Genomic DNA, 27031 nt, shown 5'->3' on the forward strand with positions numbered 1-27031 from the left:
ATTAAAATTAGTAAAAGCTAAGCAAAATAAAAGACCATATCAACAATTCCAAAACTCAATATAAGATTTAGAAATTATCAGAATGATTTGGTAAACCATTTGTGCTAATTTACAACACTAAATATTTCATTTATTTGGTGAATAAAAGTGATTATACAGCTCAATATATACTGAGTTATACATTGATCGATATCCTGGTATCAGTGGAAAAATCTTTTAAATACTGGTTTTTGTATATTGTTCTCATGCCTAACCAAAAAAATTTCTCTGGTACCTTAAGGATCTATAGTTTCCTCTTCCAAAGATCTAAAAAAGGTTCTTCCATTTCTGATTACCACACATCATGTGGTAATGACTAATGCCATAATATAGGAAGCTATGTTTTACCTCCTGTATCTTGTGCCTATTTCAGTAAGCCAAGTGCCCACAGCTCAAAAAAGTCAACAACAACAACAACAACAACAACAAAAAGTGCCCAGGCAACAGATGATGATCTTATAAAGAAGACATTAACTATTCTACTCTTTATAAGTCATCTGCTAAAGAATTTCCCCAGGGCTGACAACTTTCTAAGGAGAAGCCTTTTCTTATTTTGAAACACTCACTGGCATCAAGAAAAGACAGAGGAAAGAGAAAGAAAAAAATAGGTTTGCAAGAGAAAAGCAAATAACTATAATACCACTTGGTTTATAGCACTTGAATCATTGGCAGAATGGACTGCTACAGGTACCTGCCAGATACTTCTATGAGTATACATAAAACAAAGTATGAAAATTTATTCTTCTGATTTGTAGCTCCCTTGATCTAAATAAACTCTTTGGGAAACAAAATAAAAATTGAGCTATGAAACTGAGCAAATAGGAATAAAGAAAACGAAGAAAAGAGAGTCTTCCCCTATAATTAAGATGCAATAATATTTAAAAGGTGCTGAGATAAATATTACAAGTTCCCATTCTAAGAAAAAAATTTTTGCAATCTCATATGGTGATGGATGGTAGCTAGACATAGTGTTTGGTGATCATTTCACAGCATATACAAATACTAAGTCATTATGTTATACACCTGAAACTAATATAATGTTAAATGTCAATTATATCTCAGTTTTTAAAAAGGTAATATACAAAGAATTACCAAATCAGCAGTATGATAGTCTTCCTTACTAAACTTCAACCCTGAGATACCTGGGTGGCTCAGCAGTTGACGGTCTGCCTTTGGCTCAGGGCGTGATCCTGGGGTCCTGGGATCGAGTCCCACATCGGGCTTCCTACACAGAGCCTGTTTCTCCCTCTACCTGTGTGTCTCTGCCTACCTCTCTGTGTCTCCATGAATAAATACATAAAATCTTAAAAAGAAAAAAAAACTCCTAATTCATAAAAAGGAGTTTAAAAAGGAGAACAAAATCTGATACACAACCAAATGATGCAGGTGAGCTTACAAGTAATTTTTAAATTGTTTCTATCTATCACTAAAAATGGCAATTACAGATACATTTCTCATCGAAGGCTTTTATAATAAGCCCATATATTTATGTAATAAATCTATATTAAAGTTATAAAATGCAACTTGAAATAGATTCTTAAAATATTTTTTAAATCATATTATAAAGTCTCAAAGAGCAAGGTAGTCACAGTACCTTTATGATTTTGCATACGATATAAACGATGCAATACTTTTACTAAAGATACACAGAAAAGGAACAACTGTGAAAATTTATTTTTATTATAAGTTATACCAATTCAGACTTCAGTCTTGGCAAGGTTGAAAGAGAATCTGACAGAAATAGCATAGGATTGTTATCTACCCTGAAAACACATTTTATAAGTTCTAAAACAAAGGGTTGAAGAGTAAGAAGGGAATTAGATTATGTTCAAATTGGTTCTTCACATTTCCATATTAGAGTCTCTCAGGGGTTATTCTTTTGTGGGTTTTTTTTTCCTTAAAAGAAAGATTTACTTGAGAAAGAGAGAGCATAAGCAGGGGGAGAGGTAGAGGGAGAGAAACAGTTGACTTCCCATTGAGTGGGGGTGGGGATAGAGGGTTGGCTTACAACACTCAATCCCAGGACCCCAGAATCACGACCTGAGCTGACAGCAGATGCTTAACTGACAGAGCTACCAGGTGCCACATTTCAGAGGTTTTTCTTTAAAAACTGCCAATGTAATATGTCAGCACATGTTAAATCCTTCCTCCCCTTTATTTATAAGGTAAGAACTATCTTCTAATTACATATTTGAGAAGTTGAAGATAAATTATGAAATCTTATTAGTATCAACTATTAGTTTCCACACACTGTACCCAAAAGAGCTTTTTTCCCTGACAATGACACAATAGGAACTTTGAGTATACACAAATGCACTTTACAGTTCTGGATAGCACTATCTTAGCTTTAGAATATCAACATATGTGCAACAAGAAAGACCAAGTAAAACTGCCTTGAAGCCTTCGCACTGAAAGTGAAGTTATTGAAAAAAATCAATCCCAAGATAAAAATTAATGTTTTGTTTTATTGTAGATTAGGAGTTAATGTGGTTTGCAGACTCTTGCACAATACTAACACGAACAAAATATAAGCAGGAATAGCAATATCATTCTTGGGTATCATAAAATCATAACCCCAAAAATGGTTAAATTTTTTAAAATCCTTAGGTGAATTTAATAAAAATTTAAAAATGAGAAAGTTTTATATTGGTAAAAAGCAAATTCACCAGATGATAAAATAGTCACAGTAAACCTCATATGAGGAAAAACTATTAAAAATAAATGGAGGAGGGCGCCTAGCTGGTTCAGTCGCAGGAATATGTGACGTGATCTTGGGGTCATAAGTTTCAGCTCCACACTGGATGTAGAGATTACTAAATAAACAAAATGTTTTAAAAAATGAACAAATGAATCCACAATCCAATGAAGATCTTATACTATGTCTTCTGAAATAGAAAAATTAAGTAGAAGAGGGGTTGGCAAATCCAGTTCACCACCTTTTTGTATGCAAACCAGAAATAGGTTTTATAATTTTAAATGGCTGAAAATCAAAAGAAAAATATTTTATGATACAGGAAAATTACATAGAATTTAACAATCAGGGTCCATAACTAAAATTTTACTGAAACATAGCCATATTCATTCTCTTACATACGATCTATGGCTGCTTTCTCAACATCAAAGTTGAGTAGCTACAAAAGACACTATCTCTTCCTCTCATATATGTATGCATATACTTATGTATATGTGTAGTGTCTATATGAGACTATATATATTCAAAACTAGTTATGCAGAGAACACTTTAAACTGTATTGTGATTTATACAGCATATCAATAAATCTAAATCTTCATATGAAATGGACAACTTTCTAAGAAAATATCAATTACCAAAAATGAGTCTACTACTTATTAAATAAAGTACTAATTCTACAGGTAGTTTCCACCTAAATATTAAGAAAAAACAGTGAAAGAAAAATTTTTGAGAAAGGTACAAAACAAGGCTCAAATAATAAATCATGATATGAATCAAGAAGATTTAATACAATACACTTTGCAGCAAACAGAAATTCACATTAAAACAGCATCACTATTTTAAAAACACATTTCTAAATAATACATAGCTTGACTGAATGAAATTGAAAACATATCAGAATTTGTGAGATGCAGCTAACACAGGACCAAGAGAAGAATTTAGAATACCAGTTAAACTAGAAAAGAGGAAAGGTCTTTCAAATCAATACCATCTTTTAGAAACTATAAAATACACCCCCCAAAGCAAGCAGATAGAAGAATATAAGTGTAAGAACAGAAATTCACTAAGTTTAAAAGAGAAAAACAAATAGGGAAAAACCAATAGATGAAAAAGCTAATTCTTTCTGAAGATCAATAAAATTGACAAAGCTCCAGCTAGACTGAAAAAGGAAAAAGGGGGAAGACACAACAGAAATCGCCAGCATCAGGAATGAAATGGAGGCTATCACTACAGAGCCGGTACATATGAAAAGAACAAGAAGGGAGTTATTAGGAGCAACTCTACACATACATATTTAACAACACAGTGAAACGTGTATTATCTCAAAAAGTACAACTATCAAAATTCATCCAACATGAATTAGATCATTCAACTAGCCCTGTAACTGAAGAGTAACTGAATGTATAATTAAGAAAAAAAAAAGACTCCTGAAAAATCTCTAGGCAAATAGTTTCATTGTAGAATTCCATGAAAACATTTAAAGAATTAACACCAATCTTCACAAACTCAAACCACTGAGCCACCCAGGGATCCCTCCAATCTTCACAAACTCAAAAACGGGAACATTTCCCAACTCATCTTATGAGGTCATCAATATTACTCCAATATCAAAGCCAGATAAAACAGTAGTTAAAAGAAAACTACAGCTCATTATCTCTCGTAATCACAATATAAAAGCTCTTAACAAAATCAATTAAAATACACAGAGATATAGACAGATAATATGGCTTAGGTTTATCCCAGGAATGCAACTTACCACATTAGTAGACTAATTTTAAAAATGTACTAGAATAAGTAATTGTAGCAAGGCTGAACAACTCAAGGTCAACATAAAAATAATCGTAATTCTATATGCTAACATATAACTGCAAATTTAAATTTTTCAATATAATTTATATCCATAAAACATGAAATAGATAAAAGTTTAACCATATATATTCAAGACCTGTACACTTAAAACTATAAAATATCACTAAGGAATTGCCAAAAAAAAATCTTTTAAGGGAGAGATGTATTTCAGTATTAATATACCAATTGCCCCTACACTGATTTATAGATTAAACACAATCCCCATTAAAATCCCAGCAGGTGTTTTTAGAAGTTGACAAGCTGATTCCAAAACTTCTGTAGAAATGTAAAGAACTAAAAAAAAAAAAAAAAAAAAAAAAGGAAGAAATGTAAAGAACTTACAATACTCAATTTCAAGACTTATTATATAAAGCTACAGTATTCATGAGAGTGATAAACAAACCAATGGAACAGAATAAAGATCCACAAATAGATCTAACCATATTGGTCAATTTGCTTTTCTTTCAATTAAACTTTTTGAGATAGCTATAGATTCACATGCAGTTATAAAAAATAATGCAATGAGATCCCATGTATACTTTACTCACCATCCCTAATGGTAATGTCTTGCAAAACTGTAGTACTGACATAGAGTGAAGATGTAAGAATTCTTCTCATTGGCCTTTCTTCCCCCAGATTATAGAAATATAATATATAACATTGTACAGATTTAAGATACAACTGCTGACTTGATAAATATGCTATAAAATGATTACCTTACAGTTAGCCAACACCTTCACCACCTAAAATGATTACCATGTTTATTCTCCTATGGGGAAAACATTTAAGATCTACTCTTCCAGCAAGTTTCAAGTACATAATATAGTATTATTAACTATCATAACCACGCTGTATATCAGATTCCCAGAATTTATTCATCTTATAACTGGAAGTCTGTACTCTTTGGCCAACATCTCCTCATTTCCCCACCACTTGGTCTCTGATAACATCCATTCTAGTCTGTTTCTATGAGTTTGGCTTTTTTAGGTTACACATATAAGGAACATCACGCAGTATTTGTCTTTCTCATCTGACTTATTTCACTTGCTCAACTGGTTTTCAAAAACAGGGCAAAGCTAAATAAATGAGGAACTGAATCTGGTATTTAACCAAGAGAAGTAAAACTATTTTTCTACAAAGACCTGTAGACAAATGTGTATTAATAATCATCCCAAACTAGAAACCGTATCAATCCATTAATTGATAAATGGATGCAAAAACTGTTCTACACCCCGAAAATGCAATATGACTCAGCACAGAAACAACTGATAACATTTTTTGATAATGTGCAACATCGATGAATTTCAAAAGCATTACGCTAAGTGAAAGAAGCCATACTTAAAAGGTTACACACTGGCTGATTTTATTTATATGACATCTGGAAATAGCAACAGTATATAGGAATCAGATCAGTGGTTGTCAGGGCTGGGATTGGGTGCTGACTACAAAAGGGGAAAAGGTAACTTTCTAGGGTGAGAGAAATGTACAACATGATTATGGCATGCATGACTATATACGTTTTTCAAAACACAAACTATATATTTTTAAAGGTTCAGCTTTACTGTATATTAGTTATGCCTCATATTTTAAAAAGGTGTATTTTGTTCATTAAATATCTCAATAAAGTTGACTTTTCTAAAAATGGTTACAGGTAAATAATTATATATATCCTATTCTGCAATACTAGAAGTAAAAAGAATTTATCATAAATTTGAGGTGACCCAAATGTGTCAACAAAGAAATGAATAAGTCAGTGTAGTATAAGTATAGAACATAATGCTACGCAGCGATAAAAAAGATACTCAACAACACAGATGAGATTCAGAGACATTATGTAAGGCCAAAGAATCCAAAGAGCCATACCTAATACTTATTCAATGATAATAAAAGTAAGACCAGTGAAAATGGGTGGGGTGTTGCTATACAAAGAGGCTCATGTTAAATTCATTTGGCAAACTTTTTGTATCTTGACCTGAGTGGTGTGTACAAGGACAAATACATTATTTAACTAGAATGGAGCTATTATTACACTGAAAGACTAAAACATAGTATATGTATTAGTATAGTTATATACTATACTGTATATATGTTAGACTTCAACTAAAACAAATATATACATAATAACCACAGAGATTATATACACTTTATTTTTCTCTCTTCCTTAAAAGTAGGGCTAAGGGAAAATGAATGCTTTGTTTGCTAGGGGAGAATACTTAAGTACTCAAAAGTGTACTGAAGAGGATACAATGCACTATATCCTGGGGATAATTTTGTATCTGTTCATCACTGTGGTGCTATCTTAGATCTGCAAATAATTAAGAGATAAAAGATCAGATGAAGTAAATGGTGTACATCAAGAATGCAAAAACAAAACTGATAATGAAGGGTAGCAGAATACGCCACCCCAAAATATGGCTGTAGGAATTCTGGACATGTCACCCCAAAATATGCCACTCAGACACATTATTTTGAGCCACAGGCACTTGAAAAACAGCAAATGTTGGAAGAAGCTTTCTCTGAACTCCCATTTATCTGCCTAAAGGCAGATCTTCCAAAAGGACCTCAACTGTCCTAAATCTCCTCTCTGGAAATTTCATCAACAAGGGAGGACTGGTTCTCACCACAGAAAAGGAGACTTGTAACCAATGCTGCACTCAAACTTTCTCACAGACTACCTATCATATTTTCCATCTATTCTTCTAAGGGCCCATGAATCCTTCCTAAAAATCATTCACTCTCCCCTTAGAGGCCTATATCCATCCTACCCCAACTTTCCTCATTAATATGGCATTTAATCCTGAATTCTCAATCTGCCTCTTAATGAGTTCTTCATTTTCCCCTGTGTATCTTCCATGTGTACATGAGGTACATATGTTAATAAACTTCTGTTTTTGTCTTGTTCATTTGTCTTTTACTATTATAACTGTCTCATGTCAGCCAAGAACTCAGGAAGGTAAAGGAAAAACTATTTTTTCTCCTCCACATCCACTTACAAGCTGATTCTTAAGAATTGTTTATACTCTAAAACACAGAAGGCTTCTCTTAAGAAAGAGGACAACCCCACTCCCTAATATGAAAAAAGGAGATTTTATATAGGCCATTATAAACACATTTAGCTTATTAGCAATACATTTTTTAACACATTTTTATCCCAGGTAGTTAGGAAACAATTAAGAATTTCTAGTTTATAAATCTAGTTACTAGTTTATAAATCATAACTGGTCATGAAAGGCATACCATTTTGTGGCAGATATGTATACACATTTTTACCTTCTAGAAAACATAGGTACTATTTTGATAGAAGGTGAATAAGAGGGATGCCTGGGTGGCTCAGTGGTTGAGCATCTGCCTTGGCTCAGGGCATGATCCCCAAGTCCAGGATCAAGTCCCGCATCGGGCTTCCTGCATGGAACCTGCTTCTCCCTCTGCCTGTGTCTCTGCCTCTCTCTCTCTCTCTGTGTGTGTGTGTGTCATGAATAAATAAATAAAATCTTTTTAAAAAAGGAAGCTGAATAAGACACACTGAAGAGGTCTTTGAATATCTCTAGGAAAAAAGTATCAAAATTCACATATAAATAAAATAGAAAAATGTTGAGATACTGTATTTCAAGTAGTAAGTCGTGTTTCTATGTGACTCTAGCCAATATAAGTAATCAAGGAGACACTGGTACCTTAATATAATTTATATTTATAGCTTATGAATAAGAATAAAACTCTAACTAGACATGAACACGAAATCTAAAAGATAATTATAAAGGCATGTAACTGTGTGAGCTAATTTGAAAGGATGTCACTAAAAGAAACATTTGAAAATCTGTACAGGTGATAAAGGCCAACTTTTTACATGTAAACATTTTCCAGACATATTTGGGATTACAAAGTATTTTATATTCAAATTACCAAATTCAAGGAGAGAAGGGAATTATTCATTTACATGTTTTCCTTACAAAATACATGAGATACATTGTCGCAATGGTGGTTTACAGAAGAAGAGTAGTTTACAGCCAAAGAAAAATCATTATTCTTCTGCATCTAGACCCCAACCATCCAGATTTATAGATTCACAACACACATACAAGTATCTTTTATTGTAAACAGCCAATTCCACTCTCATAATTGAAAAGATATAGCAGGCATCCACAATACCAAATACATGCTACTTAGATGAGACCCAGATGCTGTGAAAAGCTGCCAAAATATGTCACTTAATGGTCAAACATGCTTCTAAAATAAGCTTACTATATTGTAGCTCAAAATAGTTCAAAATTCTTTGGCCTCAGCCTGGACAAATACTGTTAAATTTAGATAATCTAGTGCTACCACACTTAAGTGCAATACAGCCCCTGCAATTCTTCAAGCTCGTTATCTCTCCTTCATTTGCCTTTGTTCCTTAGCTTGTTCATCACTCACAACATGTCACATAACACAGCAAATCTTCCTCAGTCTCCTGGAATAGTCTATCTGAAGCAATACTTTGCAAGTGTTTTTTAGTAAAAGAATCATGACACTTGACCCAAAAGTAAATTCACAAAGGTCAGTAATGAAGATGGAAAAAAAAAAAAAAACAACCTATAAATCATACAGAATTCAAAGAACTTTTTATTCACCAACAATAGGAAAAACATGGACTATATGATTATACTAAAAGAACTGTGTTTTCAAATAAAACCAGTATCTTACCTACTATATTATTACTAAAAAAAAGTGCATTTATTAAAAAATCTGTATCTTAAGCCCATGTAATTAGTGTATTACCATAAACTTTCTCTAACAAAATTCAAACCAAAAGAGCATATTTAAAAAAATTCCATCCCTAACCTCTTCCCAGTGAGCAACTATAAACTAAAGTCTGCATCTTGACTCTTGAATTTAAAATTATAGAAGGAACTGTGTTTTAATGATTTCATTATTTCTTCAATTTGTCCATTACTAATTCTACAGTGCTAGCTATCTTTGCCATCCTAATCTGCCATACTGAAATAATAATGCAAATATATCGAATTACTTGAGGTAAAAACTCTGAAAAAAATATAAAAAAACTGATAACAGTATTTTTGCGCATGCAAACTTCTGTATTTTCTATCTTAAAAATACATGCGTGTGAAAATAAAGAGAATCCTAAATATATAACTTATACCCACCTTGCTAAACAACTAAATTACTATTAAATCAACTCTTTTCTTTTGGAAGAAGGGAGCTTTTTCCTCTCAAAAATCTGCTGTGGATGCACAAAGTGCAATCTTTGTTACTATTACCATGTTTCTTAAAAATGCCAATAAAGGAATGATTCGTGTACAAAACATGATCTCATTTCAGTCATAATGCAAAAGTGAAGGGGGAAAATGGTATATTCAAGACTGAGGAGTAAATCATTTTCCTTAAGCAAGTCAATTAGAAGATTTAAAAAAAATGAAGCTTAAGTCTTCAAATTCAATAATTAATTATTTATAAAATATAGCTTTATCCAAACCCTTTGTCATAATATACTTTTAAAATATTTTAGATGAGATATACTGACTGAAGAATTTAATAAATTTAGTTTGTTAATTATAATTAACAAACTTCTATTGGTAGCCAAACTGGAAAAAAAATAGGAGTATAACTGACAATTCATGAGAGGAATATTGTATGAAATGGAAATGAATAGAAGTCTACCAAAACGAAATATTTAATATAATGTGGATTTATCTGGGATCTTGCCCAAGGTCACAGATAACAAATGTACCACCACACTATAGAACCAGACCCTACTTAGAGCTACAGCATAAGTACTAACATATATCATTTATTTTTTTTAACTTTTATTTATGCATGAGAGACACACAGAGAGAGAGAGAGAGAGAGAGAGAGAGAGAGAGAGGGAGAGAGAGAGGCAGAGACACAGGCAGAGGGAAGAAGCAGGCTCTATGCAGGGAGCCTGATGTGGGACTCAATCCCGGGTCTCCAGGATCACGCCCTGGGCCGAAGGCAGGCGCCAAACCCCTGAGCCACCCAGGGATCCCCATATTTCATTTATTTTTAAAAGCAGATTACCAAAATATGTTTTATTCAAGTTCTATATCATATTTTACTATCAAGAGATAAAAGAAAAATATAATAATAATAAATGTGCTTTAGGACCAAACTTAAAAACTTTGTGCAAAAGGTGACATACATCATGATTTCTTTTACATAAAGGTAACTAAAATAAAAAATACTTTTAAGGAACACATTAAAAATGCCAAAAAACTATATAAAATCAAATGCAAGGAAATGAACTGAGGATTCAGAATAATTTGCTTGAGTAGGGTAAAAAATGGGAATATTTTTACCATGGCAGGACCATGTGTTTAGATATAAATTATTACTAACACCCTGCCTTCTGTTTTAGGTGGTAATCTTAAAGGTGTTTATAACTAAAAGTACAAAAATAACTACTATTAGAAAAAAAATCTAAGTAACTACATATATAAAAGCAGGCCATAAAATATTCAGAGTATATAAAGTACCAGAGATTGTTATAAATCCACTTAGGAGAGAAAAAATTTTTTTAATTTTTAAAAGGCTCAATTTGGGAAGCATGAGTTATCATGTGACCTTCCTTGGCTCCTACCCACCAAATATATTTTACTTATTTTGATATTGATTTAAGATTTTATTTATTTGAGTGAGAGTGAGAGAGCACAAGTAGGGGAAGTGGCAGGCAGAGGGAGAAGCAAGCTCCCCACTGAGCAGGAAATTGATGCAGGTTCCATCCAAAGACCCTGGGATCATGACCTGAGCTGAACACAGAAGCTTAACCTACTGAGCCACCCAGGTGCCCCATTTTCAACAATTTTAAAGAGTAAGAAGAAAAACTATTTTCTGCTATTCTACTCTTACCCAAATGATCCCAATTATTCACAACCTTCTCCTTCCACCTCCACTCCCCAGTGAGCTTTGAAATTGAGAAGGATTTTTTTCAATTTTCCGTAACGTATTCACTACCACCTTGCAATCTTCCGTGGTTCCCTTTTTATTCCCTTACTCAATCAGCATTTAAGAGTTACAATGAGCTGGTTCTATACTAGGTAATAGTACCATAGAAAGTAAATAGTGGTATAAATATGAGTTATTGGATCAGCTCTCAAAGAGCCTGCAGCCTAGTCTAGGCAGATATCACTAACAAACACAATAAAAAGAGACAAATAATAGAGGAACACGCAAAATTGGCACAAAGCAGGGAGGGCCACACAGATGTAAACTGAAACAGCACTTTGCTGGGAATAAAAGTTGGTAAGGAGGAGGCAGGCTTAAAATAGAACAAAAGCCTGTTCAGAAGGCCACAGGCAGCTGTATAGTGCCAAAGCACAGGATACAAAGGAATGTGATAAGAGACAAAGCTAGAAAGACAGGACCTAAAAAAACAAAGAGGTCTAGATTTTAGCCTGTTTGAAAACTTAGTCCTCCTTTCAGAAAGAGGCTGCCCACACAACTACAGAAACACAGGAATTCTTATCTTTTCTGGTGCCATTGACTTTTTATGGCAGACTGGGAAAGCCTACTGATCTGTTCTCAGAATGTTTTTATATGCATAAAATACACAGGATTCCAAATAAGTTTTATAGAGACTCCACTGTTAAGGTAGTGAAGCATAAGTATGGGTGGTACAGTTACTTTCTCCCGGAAAATGGTAAAGAAGGGGGGAAAGTAAGTTTACAGTGGAAAATGATGATGACCCTATACTTCAGCCAGGTGATCAAGGTTACCAGTAGTGATAAGTCATGTTGATAGTATATACTCTTGGTATGTAATCAAAATGGTACTTTATCTCTCTGGCAGTCTGACCATGAAAGAGATATCAGACAAATCCAACTGGGGAACTTTCCTCAAAAGAAAGTCTCAGAAATGATCAAAACCAAAGGGACCAAAGGAGTCATGTCTAATAAATGTAATCTAGTATCCTGGATAGAAAAGGACACTAGAGAAAACTGAGGAAATCTCAATAAAATATGGGCTTTAGTTAAAATAATGTAGCAACACTGGTCCAACTGTTGTGACAAATGTACCATACTAATGTAGGATGTTAACAACAGGGAAAACTGGGTATGGGGTATACAGGAACTTTCTATACTGTTATTTGCAATAATTCTGTACATTTAGAACTGTGCTAAAATAAAACTTCCTTTAAAAAATAAGATGCATGGGATTAGAAAGGAAATTATTTATACTGAAAAGTTATTTTTAAAAAGCAAACTTGCATTGTAGTATCTGTGCTTCTTTATTAATGCATTAAATAACAGTATTTCCAGGCAGGCCTAATTGTGGTAATTTCCATGACGGACGTAAACAGTACTTTAAGCTAGCTATAAATAAATATATGAAACTACCTAAGATTACTATGGTGACAGTCAAATATACTGCTAAAGTTTGTAGCCTACAGTTGAAACTGAGATATGCTAAATCTTATTTAGAGTTCAGTAATAATAAAGATACAATTTGTTTTTTCCTATCCAAGTTCAAGACTACTGAACTCAACCCATAGATTGCAGGCTAAGAATCATCTCCTAAAGGAAAAGAGAAAATAAGCATGCTGACCCTTGAACAGCACGGGTTTGAACTGCATGGGTCCACTTATATGTGGATTTTTTTTAAAAATATATATATATGCACAATACTATAAATGTATTTTCCTTATGATTTTCTTAACATCTGCCCTTCTCTAGCTTACTTTATTATAAGAATACAGTATATAACACATATACAAAGTATGTGTTCTGTTTTATTAGGGATAAGGCTTCTGGTCAATGATAGGGTATTAGTAGTTTTTGAGGAGTCAAAAGTTATCTGCAGATTTTCGATGATGTGTGAGGGGGTATCAGCACCCCTACCCCCATGTCAAGGGTTGACTGTACTAACACTAAATGGACACTCCATTGCAGGATCTCTAATAGTGAGAACACATACTTCATCCCATTAATCTCTCACAACAAACCCATTCCACAGACAAGGCAACAGGTACAGATTTGAAACCTCAGTCTATTGCTCAGCAGCTGTCATCTTTAACAAACCACTGTAAACCACTCTAGGCTTATATTTTCAACCTAGGTTTATATTTCAGTCATCATTGGCAATTGATGATAATAGAGATCTTTATTATGTAAGGATTGAAAAATTGCTTGCAGCCTTTTGAGCAAAATGTCAAACATTATTCATGCAATTTCTTTAATTTGGGGTTTTATTTTTAAGTTGTAAATTTTCCCTTAGCAACGTTCATGGAGGGTCTTTTGAAATATTTTTTTTTTGTTAGTTTTAGTTGATTCTTTAAATAACAAGAGATTTGCTCTAGAGAAGGATTTTATCTTTCTTTGGAAGAAGCCAAAACCATCTCCATTTAAGGACACATAAGCAGCTGCTGCACTACATTTTAGTTACCCATAAGAAAGTGAAGCAGGAGGAGCTCACTCTGCTACAAACATTAAAAAAAAAAATTTAACAAATAGCTCCTCCAGAATTACAGAAGAGATTTAAAAATTGGAATTTGCAGGTGTGTTGATTTAAGAAAATGTAATATGTAGTATAAACAAAAAATCAGAGAAAACAGGCAAATGATGCCTCGCTTTTCCAAAGAATTTTTTTCCCAGTTCTATTCTTATAGATAAACTGTTTTAGGAAGTTCAAATACCATTCCATTTACTAAAATTTTATTTGTATAGTAATTTTCATGAAAACAATTGCTGCATTAAGTGAGGCAATCTTTTTAGAAACTTTATGCACCTTAAATGTAAAACAAAATGCACTTATTTTCAAGAAAGCATCATTAACTAGAATGCCACTGATTAGGAATCTGTGATTATTTCATTTTTACTGTAAAGTTACTTTTGATATTGTCTCCACTTATTAGAATTTTATTAAGATTTTATGGTAGTAAAAAAAAAGATTTTATGGTAGTTTAACACAGCTGTTAAATAAAAAATCCTAAATACTGAAATTTGTAAATTGCAACTATTCTTGGGGTAATATATATCAGTTTAAACATAATTATTGTTCATAAATATATTGTTAAAGCTCTACCTGAAGAAAACACAAATTAATTAAATACATGTATCAGTTCTTACATGATATGATAAAACTAATTTTTTAAACTGAAAACATTAGCCTGGTTTCCTCACACACACATCCTTTCCCATATACATATATGAAGACAGAGAACAAAATAAAACAGTAAAAGATATAAAACTTGATTCTGTGAAAATATTTAATTGCTGTATTGTTAGAAGCTAACAGTATGAAACTGCAGTATTAAAGCAACAGCAGCGACAATACAATGAAAGTTATTTGACTAAGCCAATAATATTCTCACTCATTAAAATTCCATATATCTATTTTAGTTCTTCAACATTATCACCATCAGTACACAATTATTTCTAAGCCTGAAGATTCATGAATCTTTAAAGGGAGCTTTCTACCACCCTAAACTTTTTTTTTTCATTTATCTCCCATACACTTTTAAAAATTACAAGCAAAAATATGTGGCACAAAGTGTTAATGACCTTTCCATACTCAAAGTAAGATAAGTGACGTTCTAAAAAGTTTGGTTGTGATAAGACTATGGCTAACCAATCATAACTTCAGAATTCTTGTATGACATCATAAGACCTCCCTAGAACACTTTTCCTCCTACACCTACTTCAATTGTTGCCATAAGTCTGGTAACAGAGTCAGAAAACTTTCTAACTAAACACCGATAAGACTTCATACAACTCACAATACTTTATATTGTAATCATCACAAGAGCCAAGGTAAGAAATAGATTTCATTAATTTTGGTAATTCTTATTTTCCAGAATTCAAAATTACTAAACTTTTTCAAGAGTTAACCATGTTTTGTAAATTTCAGTTCAAAGTTAATAAAATGTGTGATATGACAAAAACTTTAATTTCTAAATAAATGCCTGTTTGGTGACAGTAAGAACAAGACTTAACTTTGAAATAATAAGGGTCGCATCATCTTTGACCTTGGTTAGTGGTTTGTCATTTTAATTTGACTTTCATTTTTGCTTCTGAAAAGTGGATTTTTCCAATTAAAATATCTTTCAATTATGTAACTATATTTGGTGGTAATGGAGATCTTATTCCTTCAAGCAAAAACAATGGCTACATCTTGTTATCTGTTACTGTGCTGAAAAACAGGGTAGGACTGGGCTTCTATTTACATCTGTGATACTATGAACAGTCGTGTGATTGTACAACAGGCACACTGCTGGCATGATTATTCCAATATTATCAGTATGATTCTTTATAATAAATATTTAACAGAACTTTTTAAAATATAAAACAAACTAATTTTAAAATGCATTTGAAGATTTTTTTTCCTCTCTATAAAGTCCACTCAACTTTTTTAACACTTCTAAAAGTAATTCCAAGATTTAATAAATTCATTTACTTACATGAAATCAAGCTTGGAAATTTTAAAACATCCATTAAAAACACATGTAAAATTCTTTGTAAAGTTAGAGAATACTAATTTGGCACTTTTAAAAAATAAAGACACAATACTTTGGCAGAACATTCCTAAATATCTCATTTTAGTGAATCTGATAAAATGTTTATTCCGCCTATTAATGAATATACTGTTACCAAGTTACTATCCTCCGTGGTTTCTCATTATCCTCTCCTGCATTTGTAAGGGGGGGGAGGGACAACGAGGGAGAAAGAAACTTTTCAAATGCCCAGAGATGAAGATGATACATTTTATGACTTCTGTCTGAATTTCACTTACTCTTGATGTTACAGTCCTCAGTTTAATATACAAAATGTGTCTTCATTCTTAAATCTCTATCAGTCAGGACATAGAGAATCACATCAATTTTATCTCATTTCTATTTTCATATGTATGTCAAAATAAAATTTATCTCTGGAATTCTAAGCTCCTATGATATTAACTCTATTGCTTTTTACAGAAAAGGACTTTGTAATTCCACAAGCAGCTTTCCTAAGACATGTGAAAAGATTTCTAATTTTTGCCTACCACTGAGATACTGTAACCACTTCTCAATATCTTTATATTCATAAAATGTATTTCCTTTGGTATCACATGAAAGTCACTTGGTGCAGGTGTTTTATATACATATTTATGCATTTTTACTCAAATACCTATCAAATTACATTCTCACACTTGAAATGGGATATTCATGAGCTCTTTTATGGTACAAGAATTTCACATCACATATTGCTCCAAAAAGTTGATAATTTCTAGAAAGAGTACAAATTCTGCTATTAAAGTTATTCTTCAATAAATAATGTATACAGGCTAATAAAAATTACAGTGACAGCTCTTCAAATTTCAAACAGAAATACCCTAGTGGCAGACTAGTCCCAACTAGTTTATCTCTATCATAGGATGAAATTTAAGCATTGTCTTTGTTTTAAGAAGACAGGAGGTTTAAAACTTAAGTGTTAAAAAAAAAAGTGAGAGATAAAATAAAATGGAAGAAATATGAAGGATGTTTATGAAAAACTGATTGTTTTAAAAACATGTGAAAGAGCTAAAGTACTTGCTTTACTAAGAAGTCAGTCACTGCCATTTCCTAAAACTCAAGTATCAAAATTATTTTAACAACATTTTAGTGGAAATAATATTCCACTAATATTCTTTAAGGAAAATAATATTCCAGAGAAAAAAACTTGTATTTGGTTACATATTTTTATGTATTATTTCTTAATCTCACTAATAAGTTGGAGATAGAATAGTTATATAAACAAAATATTTGTATAAATAAAATTTGTATAGAAAAATAAAAATTCTAATGATTACGCAATATATTATGTAATGTGTTAGATCATGTAACATATTAAATTTTTAAGTAAAAATTAAATGTAAAGATTAGATAAGTCTCTATGTTAGACTGTATATTTACTACCAGTCCTAGAAATAAAGTCATTTAAAATTTCCTTTACTCCTGTACAATCTTCTAAATGTACTAGTATATACAAAAATTTCATTTGATTCTTTTAACTCCCTGTATGTTTGACACTGCATCTCTTACAATTTCGGAAACAGATGCATAAAGGTGAACTGCAAGGTCACAGAGCTAGGAAATGGTGGTGGCCTTGGCTGAAGCCAAGATTTTAGAACTCTAAACCACATGCACATCACATCCACTGATGAACATGGCTTAAAAATACATCATGACATTGGCAAAGCAAAATAAACAAAGTCCTCAAATAATGTTAGTGGTACTCTAAATGCAAAGTTAGAGGACACAGACCTCTGTATTTTAATTTAAAACCACTCCATTTCATTTAAACCTAATTTATACATGCGGTGTTATGTCCTTAATAATCTATATAATAGTCTCCTGATCACTTATAAGGACAGAGATAGAAGAAAGTTATAGATGTCCTTGTTATTAAGCAATAGACCATGGAAAGCAAAACTCAAAATAACTGCACAGGCTTTAAAAAAACAATATAACATACTACAATCAACATCTCCTTTTATTTGTTTCTTTCCTAAAATTCATGTCTTTAATCTATTTAGCCTTGATGTCTAAAAATTAGGTTAACTTCTCAAAACTTTTCACAAAAACCACACTTTTGTACTTTATTCCAATTCCAATATTAAATCCTTACTTCAATTTCACTTCTGGCTTCCCCACATTCTATCACTTAAAATATTCTACCCTATTTAAGTGCTTGGACAGAGGAATCTTGCTTTGTTATTTATGCTATGAAAATGACTTTCATCTAAACTGTGAATGAAAAATGTTGATCAGAGTAGCAAAGGAATAAACCAAGGAAATAATCTTTCTAAATTACAATTACCTAAATCAGGTAATAATACATAGTCTCTTTGAACATGTCCAGAAATTATACTTCAATGTTCTTACCCTATCTAATTCTGAAGCATGTGTTACCAAATAAACACGATAAAGTGAAGCCTGGGCCTACAGCTCCACCCCAGTATACTCATAGTCTACTGAGGACCTCTAGTGATTTTTAAACTGTACTCCACCTTCAGGTCTTTCAAAAAAAAAAAAAAAAGACCAATTCACTTATTAGTGGGGATTTATTTAACTAGCGTTCATTTTTCCTTCAAACTTCTCCCCTGCATTCTCTTCCCACATCTTTTTCCCCAAAAGAAGACTCTGAAGTCTCAATGACTACAGAGTAAAATAAATCTGTAATTGTTAATAAATTAATTTTAACATAATAAACATAAATTAAGACAAGCCTATAGACAAAACAGGAACAGCAATGCAACAATTTCAAAGAGAAAAATCTCTCTATGCTATTGTTTAATGAATTTCCCTCAAGGCAGAGCTTTACAGCAAGGAAAATATTTTATTATGGAGTCAATTTAGGGGTTGAGAATATATTGATTTTTATGTTTACACAATTCTTTCCATAACCAGGCAGAAGCAGCCTGAAGATTCTTTCAAATAGCCAGTGTGGACCAACAAAGTTCTGGATATTGCTGCCAAAGCAACTTCAAATAAAACTTTCAAGTTTAGTATTAGGCAATCTCAAAAGGAAAATTATGGGACGCCTGGGTTTATTCATGAGACACACACAGAGAGAGAGAGGCAGACACAGGCAGAGGGAGAAGCAGGCTCCACACAGGGAGCCCGATGTGGGATTCGATCCCAGGACTCCAGGATCACGCCCTGTGCTGAAGACAGGCGCTAAACCACTGAGCCACCCAGGGATCCCCTAAATATTTTTGAAAAAAGGAAAATTATTCTACCAAATAGAAATTCTGGATACCCACAGACTGATAATAAATCTATGATGAACTGTCCTGACTTAATTCAACAAATAAAAAAAAATACATACACAATCACTTTCAGATATCTGCGAAAAGGACAGTAAATAGTAAGAAAAAAAAAACAAAATAATCTTAATAATAGATAGGTCCTATATACCCAAACCTAAAGAAAATTCTAATCTTTTGAACCAATTAAATGAAAAAAAATTCTAAAAGTATCTGTCGGACTCTAGTGTTGGACCAGTTAATACACATTAGTAATACACATTACTTGAATTTACTAGGAAAATATGTCCACATTTACTAAAAGTAAGCAGCCAAAAATAAAAAGGGAAGAAAATTCTGAATTCTATAAATAATCTCAGGAATTTATGGTTTCAGGAGAGAAAATACCCCCAAAAAACTGAAGTTCAGAAAGTTATGCAAAGCACTGAAAGTACTTAAATTATAGGTAAGGATTGCTACTTACCATATACTGCATTGTTAAGGTTTCAATTTCCTAGCAAGTCATAAAGCAGACCACCGAAAGTTTTCCAAAGTCTACTGAGACTGAGATTTGTTTTGCATAAGAATTCATCCGACATTACATTAAGAAATAGGATTCACCACAAAGTGAGAGCCCTAGCAGAAGCTGATACAGTACCTCCCACCCAAACTGTTGCCGACCATGGCATGCTGTATTAGTTGAAAGATTAAGAGTTCCCTGTGGTCTGTCTCTTCCCTTCCTCCACTTCAAAAAACAGAATATTATCTTGAATTTGATCAGACAGTATTTACTTCCCAATTTCATTTCTGAGCCAATGAAGTAGACAATGAAAAGACTTTATAAATCCTACACATAATAGTATTCTTCCATCTCTCCAAAAATGAAAATAATCCTAGATCCCACAGTATACAAAATACTCTATGGGTACTTTTCTGCCTCTTATATGTGGACTCAAGGGACAGGAATCTGGCACTTCTACAACCAGTCCCTATCAAAGAATCTTTCATATTTTTAATATCCTGATTCTACAGCCTGAGTGATGAATTAACTTTTAAAGTGCCCTTACTCCTCCTGTCACAAACAACTAATCTATGCATTTCCTTTAAAAGGGTAGTAGTAGGGGGATGCCTGGGTGGCTCAGGGGTTTGGCGCCTGCCTTCGGCCCAGGGTGTGATCCTAGAGACCCGGGATCGAGTCCCACATCGGGCTCCCTGCATGGAGCCTGCTTCCCCCTCTGCCTGTGTCTCTGCCTCTCTCTCTCTCTCTTTCTCATGAATAAATAAAATATTTTTTAAAAATTTTTTTAAAAATAAAAGGGGAGGTAGGAATAATTTCCATCTCCATCAGTGCTCTGCCAGATACAAGTTCAAAACCTACCAATACAATCTATTTATGATTATCCCAAAAGAATACTCTATTATCACCAGATAAAATGAATATAACGTGAAACTAAATGATGCAGTGAAGGCCACAGACAATTCCAAAGAGTTGATATATGATATGAAGACCCATCTTATATGGATTAATTCTGGTTTAATTATTATCATACAGATTTTGGAAGTTCAGTAGAATCAGGACTCAACATATTTCAGAGTTTGCACTGTAAAATAAGTTGGGCCCAATAAATTGAAAGCATACTACTAACATTTCAGCATGTAAAGCAGATTTGTTCTTGGTGTTAGTGTAAGATTATAAAGTGGCTATAAATCAGTTTAAATAATAACATGTATCTAAGTTTGACAAGAAACCACACTATTTTTGGTTATTGTCTTTATATTCTATTTGTTTCCACAAACTATCCTTTTTCAGTAAGAGTTGGCTGTTAAAGTATCATGAGATAATCTCTAAAGTATATTTGTCATACTTCCATCAGTAGAGAGTTTATCTCCCTAGGGTGTACCTCTTCATACTTCACAAACACCAAATATACCTATCTGTATAAGGTCTCCTTCAGGTTAATGTTGTTAATATTAACAGCAATTTATCTAAGCTGTAATCCTCTAAGGCTCATTTCCCTTATCTGTAATAGAGACTTGAGAAGAATATTGAAGATTATGTGTTCAACCATCAAATTCTGTTACCCTAACTGGTTAATCTGTTAAGTCACAGCACCATCTTTGATCATTAACAGTTTTCTAAAACTATTAAAGTAAATCATAAGAATTCCTTATTCAACTTCACTGATTTTTCAAATAATAACAACTATGCACTGCATACCAGAATCCAAAATAAATGTGTGGTTCCTTATACTCATGAACTAGATGTCTATCTGGGGGCAAGGACAAATGAATCAAAATTATAGCACAGCCTGATTGCCCTCCTGATATAGGTAACATGGAAACCAGCGGAGGTGATAACCAATTTTACCTTAATGAGTAATGGAAAGTTTCATTAGGAAGTGATATTTAAACTGGGCCTTAAGGATCAACTGAAGTTTGCCTGGCAATGAATCAAAGGTAGAGCAGACTGTGGGGGGAGGGGGAGGGTAGACATTCCAGACAGAGCCAGAACAACATGTGCAAAAGACAGAATCAAAAAAGGCAATGAAGTATTTATGGAAAGGTGACATGTTTCATGTGACTCAAGTCCCACTCATCAAAGTGTCAGGATAGGGAACTCTTGCATATAGCTTCAAGATGCACAACTAGCCAGCTTCCGCCTTTTCCATGTTTTATCTCACAGTAATTTTTAGAATCAGAACTTTTAGACGATTTAAGTCATAAAACTTCACAAAAATGTAAGTTCAAATAGGAATGACCAATGCTAGTTCTTATTCCTTTCTTGACTCTACTGTTATACATTCTCACATAAACAACTAGTCAATTACACAAAAGAATGAATAATAGGAATATTCCCCACAGTTAACCAATAGAATTCATTAGAACATGCAAATATAAGCAGAAAAAACTTACAGGACGCATTTTCTTAAAGAATAAACTGTAAAAAAAAAAAACTATTTCTACAGTAGTCTCTCTGAGGAATTCAAACAAAAGTAATTACATTAAATAAACACATTTATGCTGCCATTTCCCACCAAGTAGCAGAGGTATTATAAATTAACAGCCACTTGTATTAGACAATTCAGAATATATGCTACAGACATACATATGCTAGAGAAACACCAGTTGTTACCAACTCTTTAAGAGAATGAAGTTTTATACAAGTTAGCTATTTGGGTCTCCCCACTACAGACCAATACTAGGAAGCAGGCCAGAGTCTCCAGGCAAATGGATTGTTTGAAAAATTTTGGCCGCATGTTGTTTAGTACATAATTCGAGCTTCACAAAGCCGAACTACAGAATCTAACACCCACAGACAAGGCTTCTTGGTAAACCTAAATGCCTAGTTGTCACTGATAACACCGGAAATACATCTTCCTTCTCCCATTTTTTAAGTTCTCCCCTCTGCTCTCCTCAGCACTAGTCTCATTCAGAAATGGAGCTGACCGGTTGAGCTGGGCTTTCATGGACTGTACAGAGATTAGGGAAAAAATGAAATTTGGATACTGGGAAAGGTGGTAACATTTTCATCAACAATGATATATCAATAAATGTTAACAGCCATTATCTCTGGGCAGTTAATAATGGGTTTTTTAAATTCCATTTCGATTTTTTGTTTCAAAACTTATATAGAAATATCTTAATTGAAATAAAAAACCCCAAATCTTAGTAACTATTATCTCTGAAGTTAATTTACAGTTAATTTCTAATCTCTAATTTTTCTATAATAATGCATTGTTTTATTGTCTCATTTATTACCAGAAATAATTAGTTAGGCAAAATAACTCAGGGAAAGCCCTTAAAGAAAGAACATGAAACCACTGCTCTTGAGTACAGGTCATTTCTAAATAGAAACTGTCTGTGGTATACAGCAAGATAACGGCAATATTTTTTTAGATTTATTTATTTATTTTAGGGGAAAGGCATGGAGAGAGAGAGACTTAAGCAGACTCCGAGCTGAGCACACAGCCTGATGAGGGGCTATGTCTCATGACTCTGAGATCATGTACTGAGCTAAAACCAAGAATCGGGTGCTTAACCGACTGTGCCACCCAGGCCCCGAGATAATAATTCTATTATTATGCTTCTGAGTCGTTCTTCAGTACTTAATATCAAGTCTCGTTAAAATGCTACTCAAAATAGCAGATTCTACAAAGCTATAGAATAATAAAAAGGAATGACAAACATTTGAATCTGTAATTCTGATAAAATACTTTTCATTTAACTATTTTATTTTGGACTAGAATCAACATCTGGAAAACAATTTCTTACGCATTTGTTTTTATGAGATTTTCTCTGAAGCCATTAATACACTAATGTTCATAACAATTATGCTTATAGAGAAATAGTCTTAATGAAACTATATGTTAGAACTTTTGCTCAAGGGAATAGTCCAAAATGAGTTGCACCCTAAACCAAACTATACTTCTAGCCATTTTGAGAGAAGGAGGCAAAAGATTGAAGTTATTACACTCCAAACACAAGATATCATGGTGACCCTCATCAAAAAAGAATACAGAGATAATTTGATGTCACAAATACAAATAATATTAAGGAAGATGAATTAATACAAAATTGTGTTTTTACCTATTCAGAGAATAGGTTACACACATGATCCTAACCCAGTCATTATTTTTATATTCCAGGCTACCTAAAAGAAGAGAGTGGTTGAGCTCACATTTGGCCGCCAGCTTTTTATCTTTCTCTTCACCATTTAAAACTTGAGACTTCCTGCTTTCCTGGGGTCATGGATAAAGTCCAATACCTCACTCGCTCTGCTATTAGAAGAGCTTCAACCATTGAAATGCCTCAACAAGCACGTCAAAATCTTCAGAACCTATTTATAAATTTCTGTCTCATTTTAATATGTCTCTTGTTGATCTGCATCATTGTGATGCTTCTCTGAAGTTCTGCTGCAATCTCCAGTGATGCAACTTGTCACCATCAACTTAATATCTGCCATCCCATGAAGAGGGGAAAATAATACTATATAACAGACCACTTCTAAGTAGAAGATTTTACTTGTGAAAAGGTCAAGATTCAGAACAAAAGAAATTATTAACAAATGTCTTCATCTGTGGGATTTTGTAAACATAAAAAGCTTTATTTTCAATAATTAACTTCAAAATGACTATAGGCGTGCATAATGTAATTGCTGAATTCCTCAACAAAGCTTGTAAAAGTTTCTATGCCAAATTTTTTCTGAGGGTAAAGTAGGAGTTTAGTTTTAAAACTGCTCTGCTAACCAGTTCACTTCACATATAAAAGCATTAGCTTCACTATTTGAGCTAAATATTTATATTGTACTGTATATGCCTATGTAATGTTTATTAAGATTTTTCAAGTCTTCACTAAGTACGAAAATAATCATCCAAATGAAGAGTCATCATTTGAAATAGCCTACTGATTCCTTACATCTGTTATCTTTATAATTATCATTCAGAAGTCTTTCTAGTAATAGTAACTCTCATAACCTACATTTTGAAATATAAATTGTATTCTTTCTCTGTACAACACTAACATATTTTTTTAAGTTTATGAGAATCAAGTAGGAAAAAATAAGACCATACTCTTACATAAATAAAATTTCTCAACTTTTTCAAAGAATTACAGAGTTGTAGTGTATGAAGGCAAACCAAAAATCTGCTCTCTGTAGTACATTATGATCAAGAGACAAAAACAATTGGTTAATTTAACAGCTGAGAGTATGATTAGCCATAATTACTAATACACTAACAGAACAGTCTAACGTAAGGCACTGTAGTTGATCATCCAAGTACATAACTTACCACATTATGTCTTTGAAATCATGAAATCTTAAGACTTTAGAATGATTTTATAGATTGTCTTCTATTCTTAACCTCATACTTAATATAGGCAAGGAAAAGAATTTTAAAAGTAAAAGGAAAAATACTCTTTCAAGCATTAAAAAAATAAAATTTGGGGTTCCCCAATATTAATTCCTTGATCATATTTTGACATGAACCTTTTGTCATACTGTTTATAAAAAGATATAGCTATTTTCCTTAATCTATCAACCAAATGTTCAAAACCTATTTGGTAGGCCATCCTACCATGCTAAATTATAAACCCAGTAATGTTAATCTACAATTTTTTCCTTAAATACATTTTCAATTTCCCCTCTGATCATTTAAAAATATCTTCTAACTCATAATAGAAGTAAAAATTGGTATTGGAAAATATATTCACCAAAATTTGGTAATTTAACTTGATTCTGTTTAAAATTAGGTTTTAATTTTAGGTACTAGGTACTGCATAATCCAGTAATTTTTACTTCAAGACATATTACTAATACAGAAACTACTAAGAGAATAAAGAACATATTATTTACTGTATTATTTGTGGAAATGTGGCTACTAAAAGAATTTGAAAAGTCAGTACTGATCTTGGTTTATATAGTACAAGTGCTGCCAACAGATTAGTAAAGGAGACACTGCTTTTGGATTTTTTATGGGTACCTGACAGGTAATGGGGATGGGCAGGGGAATAATTTTGGTTCACAGATACCTGAGGAACAGAGGGAAAAGAATCTCATACCAACAGGGAGACTTCTTCAGCAAAGCCTCATCTAATACCAAATAGAACACTTATAGATAGTAAGCAATATATTCAACATTACCAGTTATTAGTAATTATTTGTGAAAGAAGTAACCAAGTTCTATAACTAGCTGCACTGATGTTAATAAGTGGGAAATCTGAAATGCTAAATTCTATTCCTTTCATTTTAATGTTATTACTTATATCAACACCAAACTATAAAATGTGAAGTTATGGGTTATTTCCCTAAGTAAAATAGAAATAAGTTTTGTTTTTCATTCTGCCTTCAATAGAAATTAAAACCTTTATCTTGAAGATTACGAAATACTAGAAGTCAGATTATAATGTAGAACAAAAACCTAACCTTTAAACGGACCTTATTTATTCTGTTTATCATGATATGTAAAGAATAAGATATAATAAGACAATGTATTTAAAATCTTTAAATACCAAATATTCTTTCTACTGTAGAATAAATTCTACTAATCTTAATTTATAGGGTACTAAAAATGAACTCATTTTTAAGTGTTTAATGTTGCCTTTTATATACTTTAGTTTGTTCAAAATGTTTATTTAATGCAAATCACCTATATTAAAAAAAGAACCTTCTTGAACTCAGTGAAATGGCTCTTTAATACACCTCATGATTGATATGACCATAAAACAATCATTATAAGCAGTTTTGATTTTATAGAATGTTTTCAGTGACTCTTCTCAAAATATGATCAAGATTTCCTCTTATAGACACAAGAGGGCAGACCTACATAAAACAATGAATTTTCTACTATTTAGATTTTACTTCCACTTTATTTTTTTATCTTTTGGTAAAGTGAGAAAACTATAAATTTTCAAAAAATATTTGCTCTTCTGCTAAGTAACAGCACAACTTTAAGCTGTTGATTTATATACCAATACTATGTAGAAAGTTAAAAGCCTAAAAGAAAGTCCAACATATTACTAATTTATTAAAGCACGTATACAAAAACCAATTATATGCTTTCTAACCACCTAATGACTGTATCATAATGTCACATCCTATCTATTTAGTGTCATGTTTTTAAGTTAAGAATAAAGGGTTCACATCTTTCAATACAGTTATATCTTTTTTATACAGTAAAAAAAAGACAAAAATAAGAAAACTTTCTTTTTAGAGTATGCAATAGAATATATAAAACATTCTCG

General features: G+C 32.5%; 2 protein-coding genes across 5 annotated transcripts in view; one reads left to right on the top strand and one right to left on the bottom strand.

Annotated features, from left to right (window-relative positions):
• Positions 1–27031, bottom strand: part of CEP85L (centrosomal protein 85 like) — a 176919-nt gene that overhangs the window by 94726 nt on the left and 55162 nt on the right. The window lies entirely within an intron of this gene.
• Positions 15234–26939, top strand: PLN (phospholamban). Its single transcript, XM_055311343.1, has 2 exons — positions 15234–15339; positions 23938–26939. The coding sequence occupies exon 2, from the start codon at positions 24039–24041 to the stop codon at positions 24195–24197; it is 159 nt and encodes a 52-aa protein (XP_055167318.1). The 5' UTR covers positions 15234–15339; positions 23938–24038; the 3' UTR covers positions 24198–26939.

The sequence above is a fragment of the Nyctereutes procyonoides genome, unplaced genomic scaffold (genome assembly GCF_905146905.1).
Source record: "Nyctereutes procyonoides isolate TBG_1078 unplaced genomic scaffold, NYPRO_anot_genome, whole genome shotgun sequence".
Classification (NCBI taxonomy): Eukaryota; Metazoa; Chordata; class Mammalia; order Carnivora; family Canidae; genus Nyctereutes; species Nyctereutes procyonoides.

Excerpts from the sequence above, each read along its gene's own strand:
- PLN (XM_055311343.1), top strand. The coding sequence starts at position 24,039 with ATGGATAAAGTCCAATACCTCACTCGCTCTGCTATTAGAAGAGCTTCA.